This window comes from Rhipicephalus microplus, chromosome 9 (assembly GCF_043290135.1).
Source record: "Rhipicephalus microplus isolate Deutch F79 chromosome 9, USDA_Rmic, whole genome shotgun sequence".
In the NCBI taxonomy this organism is placed as follows: Eukaryota; Metazoa; Arthropoda; class Arachnida; order Ixodida; family Ixodidae; genus Rhipicephalus; species Rhipicephalus microplus.
In genome coordinates, this window is record NC_134708.1 from 93,680,961 (window position 1) to 93,692,688 (window position 11,728).

The 11,728-nt window shown below is 43.9% G+C and overlaps 1 protein-coding gene across 2 annotated transcripts in view; it reads left to right on the forward strand.

The window, feature by feature from the left end:
- Positions 1 to 10,142, forward strand: part of LOC142771409 (uncharacterized) — a 49,670-nt gene extending 39,528 nt beyond the window's left edge. For both annotated transcript variants that reach the window (XR_012885899.1, XM_075872890.1), the window contains exon 5: positions 9,878 to 10,142. Coding sequence is in view for 1 of the 2 variants with exons in the window: in XM_075872890.1 (XP_075729005.1) it covers positions 9,878 to 10,035 (158 nt within the window). In the remaining variant the exon portion in view is untranslated. The remainder of the gene's footprint in view (positions 1 to 9,877) is intronic.
- Positions 10,143 to 11,728: the final 1,586 nt, after the last annotated feature.

An 11,728-nucleotide genomic window follows, 5' to 3' on the forward strand; every position in this document is an offset into this window, starting at 1 on the left:
GGTAGCTAGTGCTATTTGAGCAGTTTCTATATCTGTAGCGACATACTTCGCACATGTTTCTTAAATTCACGTTCAGGCAGTTTGAAGTCAATACCAGTTAAAAATTTGTTCAATACTGTTGGTATCTGCTGGTCTAGATGGCATTCTCCGCAACGTGTTCGAGAAAAAAGGAACTGTTCTAAGTTAATTTCGGAGAGTGTATCGGCATGAGCTGTCAACTGAATGCCGATGAAGTTTGTTTTTCTGAGTATAAAGTGTTAGTTTATATGCGTAAAGGTCACGTGCTCTAATAAAATCATGATTTATAAAGAGCTGATGAGTACGTAGTTCGCTAGGAAGCCCATAAAAATTTTCGAATATTCTAAGAACTTTTTTCTGTAACATCTCTGTTTGTTGGGTTCTGAGCAGACGTTTTTGCCCATACTATATAGGGCGCAGTAGGATAACCGAGAATAGAAATAGGCGTTGTATATAGCCTTTTTAAGCCATAATGGTACAAGGTCTGATAGCCTAGACATGCAACCTACAGTTTTGCCGAATTCAGAGACCAGTTTTGACACATGCGTATTCCATGACATGTTTTCCTCAAACCATATTCCTTGAAATTTTTGCGTTTTAACACACTCCAGCGTGGTGCCCTGAAAGGAGAACTTCAAATTAATGCATGGCTTATAAGGAGGCCTAAATATAACATATTTTGTTTTACTTGCGTTTCAGTCAAGCTTGTTTTCATGGAGCCACAGTTCCAGGGTCTTAAATAATTAGGTACAGTAACTTGAAGATCGGCCATTGTATCAGCACTGAAAAAGGCATTCGTGTCATCTGCGTACATGACTAGTTTTTTCTGTGTAAGGAAAATTACATATATCATCTATATAAAGTACAAATAACAAGGGTCCTAAGATAGAACCTTGTGGAACGCCTTGCTTAAGTTCTGTTGCTGCTGACGCTAAGCTACCGAGTTTAACATATTGTTTTCTATCAGATAAGTAATTCATAATAAGCTTAAGAGCACCGCCACGCAATACGTAGTCAAATAGTTTTCCTTCTAGAATGTCGTGTTTTATGTTATCGAAAGCCTTCCTCAGGTCAAGAAACAGTCCAACTGTATATAGTCTTTTATCAAAATTGTTTAGTATCACCTCTTTACGTTTAATAGGGCTAATTTAGTGGACTTTCCTTTCTGGAAACCATACAGAGCACTGTTTAATATTTGATACTTTGAAAGAAAGTTCCTTAGTCTACAATTTACGGCACTCTCAAATACCATCAATAGCACTGGTAAAACAGAAATTGGCCTATAATTTGAAAAGACAATAATGCCAAGGAATGTATAGGGGAAGTTAGTAGACCCAATTGTAATGTGAATGTGATAAAAGAAAAGTGGGTGAAATGATAACTTGCTGTGAGCAGATGGGCAAAGAATGCTTATATTGTGTCTTTGTGCCGCAATTAAATGTTAGTAGGAATTAGCCCTGTGTAAGTTAGCGTTCTTTTAGCATGTCAGCGTGCACTTGGCAGTTTCAGTATGTCGCTTTACCAACGAGCGCGTACCCAGTTTCTCATTCAGCACACTTGCATACCTGTTAAGCTGGAGACCTCAAAAACATTGTTATCGTGCAAGAATAGCCGGTCACAACGTATATCATTGACGAGACACTGAGAGTGCACATTCGGCATTTACTACGGCTTCCGCCCCATCATTTAGCGCGTTTCACAGCGCGGGGGCGCCATGCTTCGTTCCGTGGTTTTGTGACATAACACTAGGACATGTTACTGCCTGGCTTCAATCTTGAAATACGTAGGGCATCTGAATTATAGAGTCTCCGGCTACCGGACGTTCGCTTATCGGTTTTTGAAATTGTTAGGGAAGGCACATATGTCACCGCTAGCCCTGAAGCATTAGACATTGCGTCTGTTGAACAAAACGCGCTCTGATGACATACATGTTTGACCGCATACCTAATGCCCAGGGTAATGACCTCATCGGGCATTAAGTATCAAGTTATTACTGCGTAGATGGCATTTTCTTTGATATGCATGTCGAAGGTGTGGATAGTGCGTACGTGGGTGATGGGGGTGGTGAAGTCGCACAAGTCACACTGTGTCACTAGTGACTCATACATTGTTTATTCTCCACATTCCTATCACAAAAACAGCGTGATGCCAGTAGGTTTTTTGGCACTGGTACACGCTTGTATTCACTGGCACTTCGCTAGGCGCACTGGGAAAAAGCTGTGTCGCACTGGTAGGGGCGCTGCCTCAACCGCTGTGATGCTGGTGCACACTGCGATGTGCTGGAAGCGCTCGAATTTTCACTGGCAAGCGCTGGTGAATACTGGAGCACGCACTGTTTCTACCAGCGCAGATGCAGCGTGCATGTTATTGTAGCGTGTGCCGTGGTTTGTTTCGGTGTCGTTGAATATAAAACGATAGATTCGACGGCCGGGATAAGTGCTACTCTAACAGATACCGAGCATACCTAATTTTTGCGGCGCAAGTACGTATCGTAACAACTATAATGCACCTCTTTCACATAAGCCCCCGCGTAAACCGGCAATATACGCATCATCCGTGTATTGCGGTAACAATTCCAAGGTGCAGTGTTTGTAAGCCTGGAGCTGCACGCCACCACTAACAGAAACAAGAAATTGTTTTCGCCGCAAACTTGACGAAACGTAAATGAGCTCTCTCGATCGCTTCGCAAGGTTCCCAAGTGGAGGCGAGAAAAAAAAAGTCGTCGTTCAATTCCACCACGACGCATAAATGTTTGTCTGGCCATGCTTGTCCTTCTAATTTTTTCAGGTAGGAGTTAGAAATAGTCCAAAGCTCAAATGCAGAATCTTCAACCATACCAACTCAACGCGTCGAGAGCGATCTTACCCAGTGCCCGGCTCAGCAAGCCTTAAACCTGTCGTGTCAGCCACGTTGGTATATATGTTACCGGCGCTTCTTGCTTCGTGCACAGACGACCTAAAGTATGAGAATAACTGTAAAGTATAGTTTAGACATCCTAGAACCTAAATCAACTATTTTGTCTTGTGTCGATGTTTGCACAAGGAGCGCTGACGATCGAACGCCGCGCTTTCAGCTACGCAGGCTGTCTCCGAAAGCTGCCGGCCGCACTTAGCCGGTAATTTTTCGACTGATATGTAACAACACGCAATTTTCAGTTGGTAATTTGGTAGCCTTCGTGAACTGACTCTCTGGCATGCATTTTCAGCAGATTGCATTGGTATTTTTATGGGTGTTTTTTTTATTGGTGGTTTCGATATAACCGCATATATCTGCACACTTGCACGCCTGCTGCATACTGCAAGCGGAGGCCAGAAATACGGCTGTCCCTCGCCATCGCCACTCCGTAAATGCATTTCTGGCATTGAGTGACCTTCCACTTACTTCAGGCACAGCTTAGGTAACAGTTAAAAAAATTGCTAAGCTCAAATGCAGAAACTTCAAGCATCGCAACTCGCCTACTCAGTGCCCCGTCCCAGTGACGCCTATCGTTAAGCCCGCGTCGTTGTACCTGCTGCCCGTGCTTTTTAATTTAAAAAGGCACAATTCTAAAGTGTACGAATGACTGTAAAGTACAGTTTAGACATCCCTGAGCATAATTCAACTGTTTATTTTCAAGTGCGGTGCCCGCACAAGGAGCGGCGACGATCAATGTGTCGTGCTTTCAGCGACGTAGACTGTCACCGAAAGCTTCCGTCTGAGCGCAGGAGCCCGTTCTTTTCTGACTCGTACGTAAGAACGCACAATTTTGAAATGGAATATGGTACGCGTTAGTGAACTAACATACTGGCATTCTTTTTCAGCGGATTGCATTTGTTATTTTTTCGGCAGTTTCTTAGTTGCAGGCATTGATATTACTGCAATTATGTAATCTGGCACGCCGGATGTGTACTGCTACATCGTCGCTTGCGCAAAAAAAAAACTCAATATTCACTCGTGTGAGTGGACATCTACCAAACAAGACAAGTAGATCATTTGTACTTTTTGACCAGTAACAAGTGCCAGAACCGACTATCAAAGGAAAAAAAAAAGTATCGGCAGCAACAGCTGACAATCAATGGCTGCTACTCCAGTCAATTTGAGATTTTTCAAAGTTAAGACGTAGATGCTTCAAAAAACTTTGCGCTCTTGCTAATATCTGAACGTCATTCGGCGCCCGGAAGCCGTTCGTCACTGTCGAACCAAGAGGCAATTGTTATTTGGAAAAGAATATTGTGTCAGTCTTGACTTTGCGACTTGTGAAGATGAAGTTGAACGGCGCTTTCTTTGGATAAATAGTAGTTTTACAACCCCATAGGCACATTTTGGCGTGGCGTAGTGAGTAGCGTATTCGGATAGAGATCGAAAGGTGGCGAGTTCAAATTCTGCCAAGCAATTTTTTATTTTTATTTTTTTATTTTATTGCGATGAATGCGCACTATGTATATATATATACATATATATATAGTTATTCCTTTATTTATTTATGGCGAAATGACATCGCCGTTTTAACCCTGTGAAGCCATGTTGCGCAGAGTACTGGGACGCTGCTGTTCAAGCGTCCCAGTACTTGCGCTGGGAGGCGCTGGTACCAGCGCCATACTGGGCCCATAATCAGGCATGGCGCTGGACGCTGGTATCCAGTGGCGCTCGTTTTATCAATAGGGATGCTTATAATATTTCCATTCAATTCATTCCAAAGCTATTCACTCCACGCGTTCCCAAAAATTTTGGGTCACTTTGGAGTCGCGATTAAGTCATGATTAGGTTCCCTGGCGTCAGGATTGAATCTACTGGTGACTGAAGTCATTCCAGAGGCACTGTATTAAAATGGCTGGCACTTGGAATAACTATAGTGGTGGCTAGAATAAATTGACTGGTGCCTAGATAATTTGGCTGGCAGTTGAAGTAAAACTAGCGGAAAAACCTGTGTAACCAGTTAGAATAAATTATAATTGTAATGAGCGCTTTCTTCTTACTTTTAGACCAAAGTTGAGAGTATGTATGTGGTGAATAGAGCCATAATTGAGCTTCCTTTGGTTCAGGATTTATTTACCTTGAAAAAAAAAAGCTTATTATTTAGATCCACACGCACGCAACCAAAGAAAAATATGTATATAATTATACGTCGGGCCTCCATCTTTCCTTTTTCTATCCCTCCTTTCTTCATGATGCCTAGCCAAGGCGCTGCTGCGCGATCAAGTTCCTTTCAATAATAATCTACGGCTCAGCAATCACTGATAAGATCCTGGGGAATATGTTTTTTTTAACCGATGGAGTGTCAATAATGGTTGCTTTTATTTTATGTAGTAAATCTTCAGGAAGCATATCATTGTGCGAGATCTTTGTGTGTTGTAGCGGAACGTTAGTGGTGGTTAATTACAATGCCATTATTAGCGAACTGCACTTTCTCCTTTTTGCGCTACGGGTACAGTGCACTAGCGTTGTCCGTGATCATTCACGCGTACATTGTACGACTCGCGAGCGTTCTTAAAAAATAGGTGACTGCAGAGTGATGAGTTCCCTTGGACATGTTCACTTGTGCTTTGCAGCTGTGCCCCCAAATTGTGCTGCAGCATGTCATGCATGTTCAACAATTGCAGCAGAGTGAGCTCATCCGATTCAGTGTAAACGTGCTTAGTTCCATAATAGCACGTTCTCTGCATACTGTCACTTTGAGCTGATCCGTAATCATGGATCTGAATAGAAATCATTGTATAAATTTGCGACTTCATTATTCATGCGAAGTATTTCAGTGTCAGAGAATATGTGCACCTCATTGTAAATGAAACAGCTGCTGCAATAAGAAAAGCTCAGTGCGATTTCAAAAAAGAAAGTGGGCATGATGGTCTGTCAGAAACAGCTTGTAATCATATCTTGTTTTGTTAAAGGACAACATAATGAATTGGACCGTTGTTAAAGAGTGACAGTTAGCGATGAATGAAGAAGGGCGGCTAGAAACAATTTTTAGCCGGAATCACACAAAGTTAGCCGATCAGTTAGGTCTTTCAACCTGTGAGAAATCCTGTGGCTAATCAAAGTAGGAGGTTATATCAAATATCGTATAAAGCGAGGTAAAATTCAGCCAATGAAACGGAAATGCAAACATACGTTGTAACAACAAAATTTATTGAGAAATTTCCCATGCGGCTTAAGTGCATCTATTTATATATGATATTTACTGATGCTCCAATATAGATATATATATATATATATATATATATATATATATATATATATATATATATATATATATATATATATATATATATATATATATATATATATATATATATATATATATATATATATTGTGAACATACACCTTTAGCACGATCAAATATAATAAGGGCTGTACAACGGGTGGGTTTACATAAATCACACCCTTTTGGGTGATTGTGATGAAAAAATAGGTGCGCGATTGGTGGTTTATTATAATACACCGTTAAAGGTGAGAGAGAGAGAGAGAGAGAAAGAAACAACTTTATTTAAGTGGAAAAACTTCACAGAGGAATGGCGATCAGGCCGCGCTGGCCGTGACCTTCTGAGCTCGCTGTATAGCCCGGAGCTGTACATTTAGGCTCGTATCTCGGAGTACTCTTTCCCATGCCTCGGATAAGGGAGTGGTCAGGAGATCAGGCGGGGCTGGATCCTCGCTGCAGTCCCATAATATATGAGAGAAGGAGGCGACAGAGCCACATTTTGAGCAATGCGTACTGAACAGATCGGGGTAAGTGTGTGCGTATACCCGTGGGCACGGGAACGAGTTCGTTTGGAGGCGGTGCCGTGTGATTTGTTTGGGCTTATTGAGTTTGGGATGCAGCGTTGCTTTTGTTCGACGTTCGAGGCGATATTTCAGAGCAACTTCGTGATAGGATATGAGAAGCTCTGCGTAAGTCTCTGGATTCGTGGAAGGGCCCAGCGCTCAGTTGACGAATTCTCGAGCTTGTCGGTGGGCGGCCTCGTTCCTCGAGTTTTCTGCGTGCGCCGGGACCCAGATAAGAGACATAGGAGGTGGATCCTCGTCTTCGAGATAGCTGAGGGACTCAAGGAGCTGCAAGGTACCGGGAGCAACGGTACCGCAAGCGAACTGTGAGATAGCGGTTTTCGAGTCACTGAGAATCGTAGTGAACCCGGAGGACACCGCGAGAGCTATGGCCGCTTCCTCGGCTTTGGCGAGGTGAAAGGCACGGAGAGAGCCTGCTACACACAAAATGGCGTCGGTGTTGAAGGGGGTGCGAGTAGATATTAGGCTAAGTGCGCACGTGCTTGTATCAGAGGGGTAGTGGGCCGCGTCCATGTAGGCTGCATCGCGCCACGAGGCGTAGTCGTCGTGCAAGGCTTGGGCTCATGCTCACCGTCTACTGTCGTGGTGTCCTGCAAGCATATTTTTCGGCAGTGGTTTGATGAGAAAACGTCGACGTAAAGTTGGAGGTATAGAGACGAGGTCTGCGCCCGATAGCGAGGTGGCGAGTCCTATGCGAGCGAGTATCCAGCGGCCGGTTCTGCGACCGCGAAGTCTCTGATTCTGTACTGTGCGGTGCGCCTTGATGAGTTCTTCGACAGTGCTGTGAATGCCGAGGCAAAGGAGATGTGACGTAGAGGTTGTGCGAATGAGTCCAAGAGCCGTCTTTACACTTTGCGCGTAAGTTCGTCGAGTTTGTCCCTCTCGCATCCTAATAGGCGCAGGTATCGTAGTGCGTACATGAGACGAGATATGATGAAGACGTGTTTGAGGGATGGCAATGGTGAGGCATTCCGATGGTGTTCCGTTGTTTTGATTGAATGAATAGACCTAAAATGCGCATGTGCTCAACTTGTCTTACGGCTACACCGTTAACATAGACGTGGATGGCCAGTTGGGGTGGGTACATGTTCCGACGGCAGTCGGGAGGATAATTCAGCAAAAGCTCCGACTTGTTCTTTGAGCACTTGAGGCCCCCCTACGTTGCGTGGCTAACGATGGCGTCGGCCGCAAGTTGGATATTCTCGTTTATCTCGCCGTCTGAACCCGTAGTCGTCCACAGCGTGACGTCGTCTGCATAGATGGTATAACGAAGGCCCATGATGCCATCGAGTGAAAAAGGCAGCGTGCGCATACCAAGGTTATATAGAAATGGAGACGAAACTGCTCTCTGAGCGTTGCCCTCGTTTCCGAGTGTGAGGTGTTTAAAGGCGGAGCCACTGGCTAACGATATTTCAACGGTACAGTTTAAAGGAACTCACATACGTAGGTATGTGAGTTTTTTCGGTCCGCTGGCGCGCCAAAAAGGGACAACTTTTAAAATGTCCACGATTTCATGGTGCAGCGCCGGGGGCCGATACTTCGGCCCTTGGAATTAGCCAGGCGATCGCCTCCCTAATTATTGGGACCTGCGACACCAGTCGGGGGTTCGGTTTGTCGCTTTAGCGGGAAAGCACTCTGGTGGCGCATTCGGCTGGGCGAGGTTCACGTAACGACGAGCCAACTTTTCGAGCAGCTCGACGTCCGTGCCAGGGTAACGATGTAGCAGCCAGTGAAGCTGTTTTTGTGCAGACGATTTGAAAGCACTGGGTTCGAGCAAGTGTCGTAATAAGTGCCACGTTCTCTTGAAGCTCATCTTCTCGTTGAGATTGTCACACAGCTGACCCCACTGCTGTCTCGCGAAGGCGAGACTGTGGTTCTCGATGTCACACGCTAGCGCTTCGATGCGGCGGCGTAATTTGTTGTTGTGACGCTGCCGGTGCCAACTGCGCATAAGGTCAGCGTATGCGTCCCACATGAGGAGGAGGCGAGAGTCGGTTGTGGGCAAGTCGGTGGTAGTCTCCCCTTGACGGGTTGTGACTTGCACGTGCTCTTGCAAAGAAACTGTCCATTCATTATTGTCCGTAAATTAAAGGTGAGAATTAGTTTGCAGCCCACCAATGCCCAGCATACGCATCACCAACATTTTACAGGTATTGGCAGCTTCACTATTATTTGGCAGCCTTCTTCGTTGGCCACGCTATTGTTCTTTCTGTTACAACATTTAAAGCTACTTCTTGCTGGCCTTTCATTTGGCAACGCCAATAGTATTCTAAAGTTTTTGTCGAATGTGTCGTTTACCTTAAGGTAGATATCCGCGTGAACGAGTGCATGTAGCCCGTGCTTTATAATGCGTACTGATAACCCTGAGTACCATTCTTTAACACACCCAGAGGGTACGTGTCAAAACAACAGTTATTCAGATGTGGATCAATGTCACTTCCACAATTACCTCCTAAGAATAATAAATAGGTGTTTTTGTTGCTATGACGGAAAGCACGGCCGCAAGCGCACAGAACATGACGACGAACAATGCATTTGCCGCCTCCTTTTGCTCTGAGTAATATGACCTTTTCGGCTTCAATTCGACATACGGGCAGGTGCACGGGACAGCCCCTCTAGAAGTTTAGCATAAGCTCCTTCATAGAAACCACACAGCGCGCGTTGCGTTTCTCTCAAATCGCACATCGTCACTCGGTACCACTGACATTGTGTCAGTAAATTAGCTCAAGTTTGGCGTACAATTACTGACGCACCCTTTTGCCTCCCCCTTTTGCTTCCATCTCACCTTTTATAACAACCACAGGTATTCATACCCACTAGGCTAACTTTAATCTATAATCAATTAATATTGATGGGCATTAGTTGTCGAGATAAAAACGTGTCACAAAGCGTCAACGTGGATGCCCTCAGGTTGACGTGGTTTTTCAGCTGTCAAGCACCGACAGACATTCTATACGCTCTGCTGTATAGCTATACGCTCTGCTGTATAATGTGCAGTAAACATTATTACTACTTCCCTAAGAAGACGTTTCCCATTCGTGTCGACTGCTTCTTATGATGAAGGAACCAACTGTCTTGTTTTTTTTTTCTTTCTAGGGAGCAACTTTTACTACGATCTCCGCCTTATAAACTCTTCTGCGTATAGTCTACCCAGTGAAAGATGTCGAAGATACTTTAGACGCGTCGCAGGGAACCAACCTTCTTTCTACATTTACAGTCCCAGATGTCAGGGACTATACAGACAACATGAATAACAGTATAAAATATTTTAGCAGACTATTTTATTTTCTTCACAATTCTATATAAACAATGTTCATACTGGTATCAATAATAAACGCCAGTCAATCTATTGGAGTTTCAAGTTTTGTTCAATGGCTTTGTATTTTAATAAAGCAAAATACCCCTGTGGCGACCATGCTATAATGGCAGGTTGGTCAGGCACGTAGCTAACTTGGCACCATAGCAAATGTAACCCATGCTTATTAGTGAACAAGCTCACAACGTTACCATCGCAGTGCAGATGATAAAGTAGGCACATCAGATGGTTTTAACCACAGCGCTTCCTGGCAGCCTTTTTCAGCGTTTTTCATTCATTGCAACGAACGCAACTTGCTACGCGAAACGTTGGAGACACTAGACAGTAGACCTTTTTCCGGAGAGAAGATACTTGGCTCATGGCTCTACGCGTCGCTGGCCAGCAAAGCGACGCAAGCACTGCTAAGTTTTCTAAAGACAACCGGACTACGCGACCACTTATAAGCGTGCAATGCACAAGGTCACATCTACACACACGTTGCCTTTCACTTCTCTCTCTCTTCTCTTTTAATCCCCTCACCCCTTCCCCCAGTGCAGGGTAGAAAACCGGACGTGTGTCTAGTTGACCTCCCTGCCTTTCATTTCTCCCCTTCCTCCTCCTCCTCCTTCATTCATTGCAGCGGCATCAAGCAGATTTCTCTATGTGGGGCTACATATAGTAGCATGAAAATTCACCCTATGTACGCTATTTTTAGCCTGTAGTTGCAATAAGCTTGTGATATTTCTTATTTCGGGTTATCACGCCTAGCAATCAAGCGTTTTCGCATCAATAGTTTCGGATTCTTTCAATAAAGATTGTTGAGCCGGAAATGCAGTCATTTTTTTCGACGAGTTCAGCTGCAGTCAGAAGGTAGCTGTCGTATACTGCGTGAACAATGCTGGTTTTTCACGCAAGAAAAAATCATTCACCATTTTTCGGTGTCGTTAACAATAGCAAATCCTGCTGTCTATTTTACCACCCTCGCGTATGTGCCCAGTAGCGTAGACTAAATGAGTCATGTCCCGTTTGCAAGTAGTTTCGTTTAGGAATCCTAATGTGGCAATGCATCTTGCAGTTAGTACCAAGTAACGAGAAGAGCGAACTCACACTTATCTCCGATAAACATTTTTCGTGCCACCTTTCACAAGTGTGTCATTTATTGCATAATCTTTGTAGCAACTGAGCCAAATAAATCACGTTGATTCGGTGTTGTATCGCTAAGGAAGCTAAAGTGTGAGACTTGTAAGCCTGACAGAAATTGATATCACACGCATAAAAAATGGCCTATTGGATACGGCTGAAACCAATCAACTTTTATATCGTATGAATTAATGCTCACTCAAAAATCCTTCTTGAGAATTCATTAAATTTGTCATGTGCATGCATTTGGCAATATACACAGAATTATTTCCAATAAAAGGTGGTTGAGACTGGAAAAAGTATCCCCCTATAGCATTCAGCATGTGCAATGTACACATTTACTGCCCTTTCGATTATACCTGTCCGGTTCATTCCTGGTCTAAATATTTCAACATGTTCTTTTGGACAACAAGAGGAAAGCAAGAAGATAATTACTGCTAAAAGTTATTCTAATTCCATGCAATTTGGAAATAAAAATTGTGCCATTTGCCACTAAAATAAAACTTCTGCCG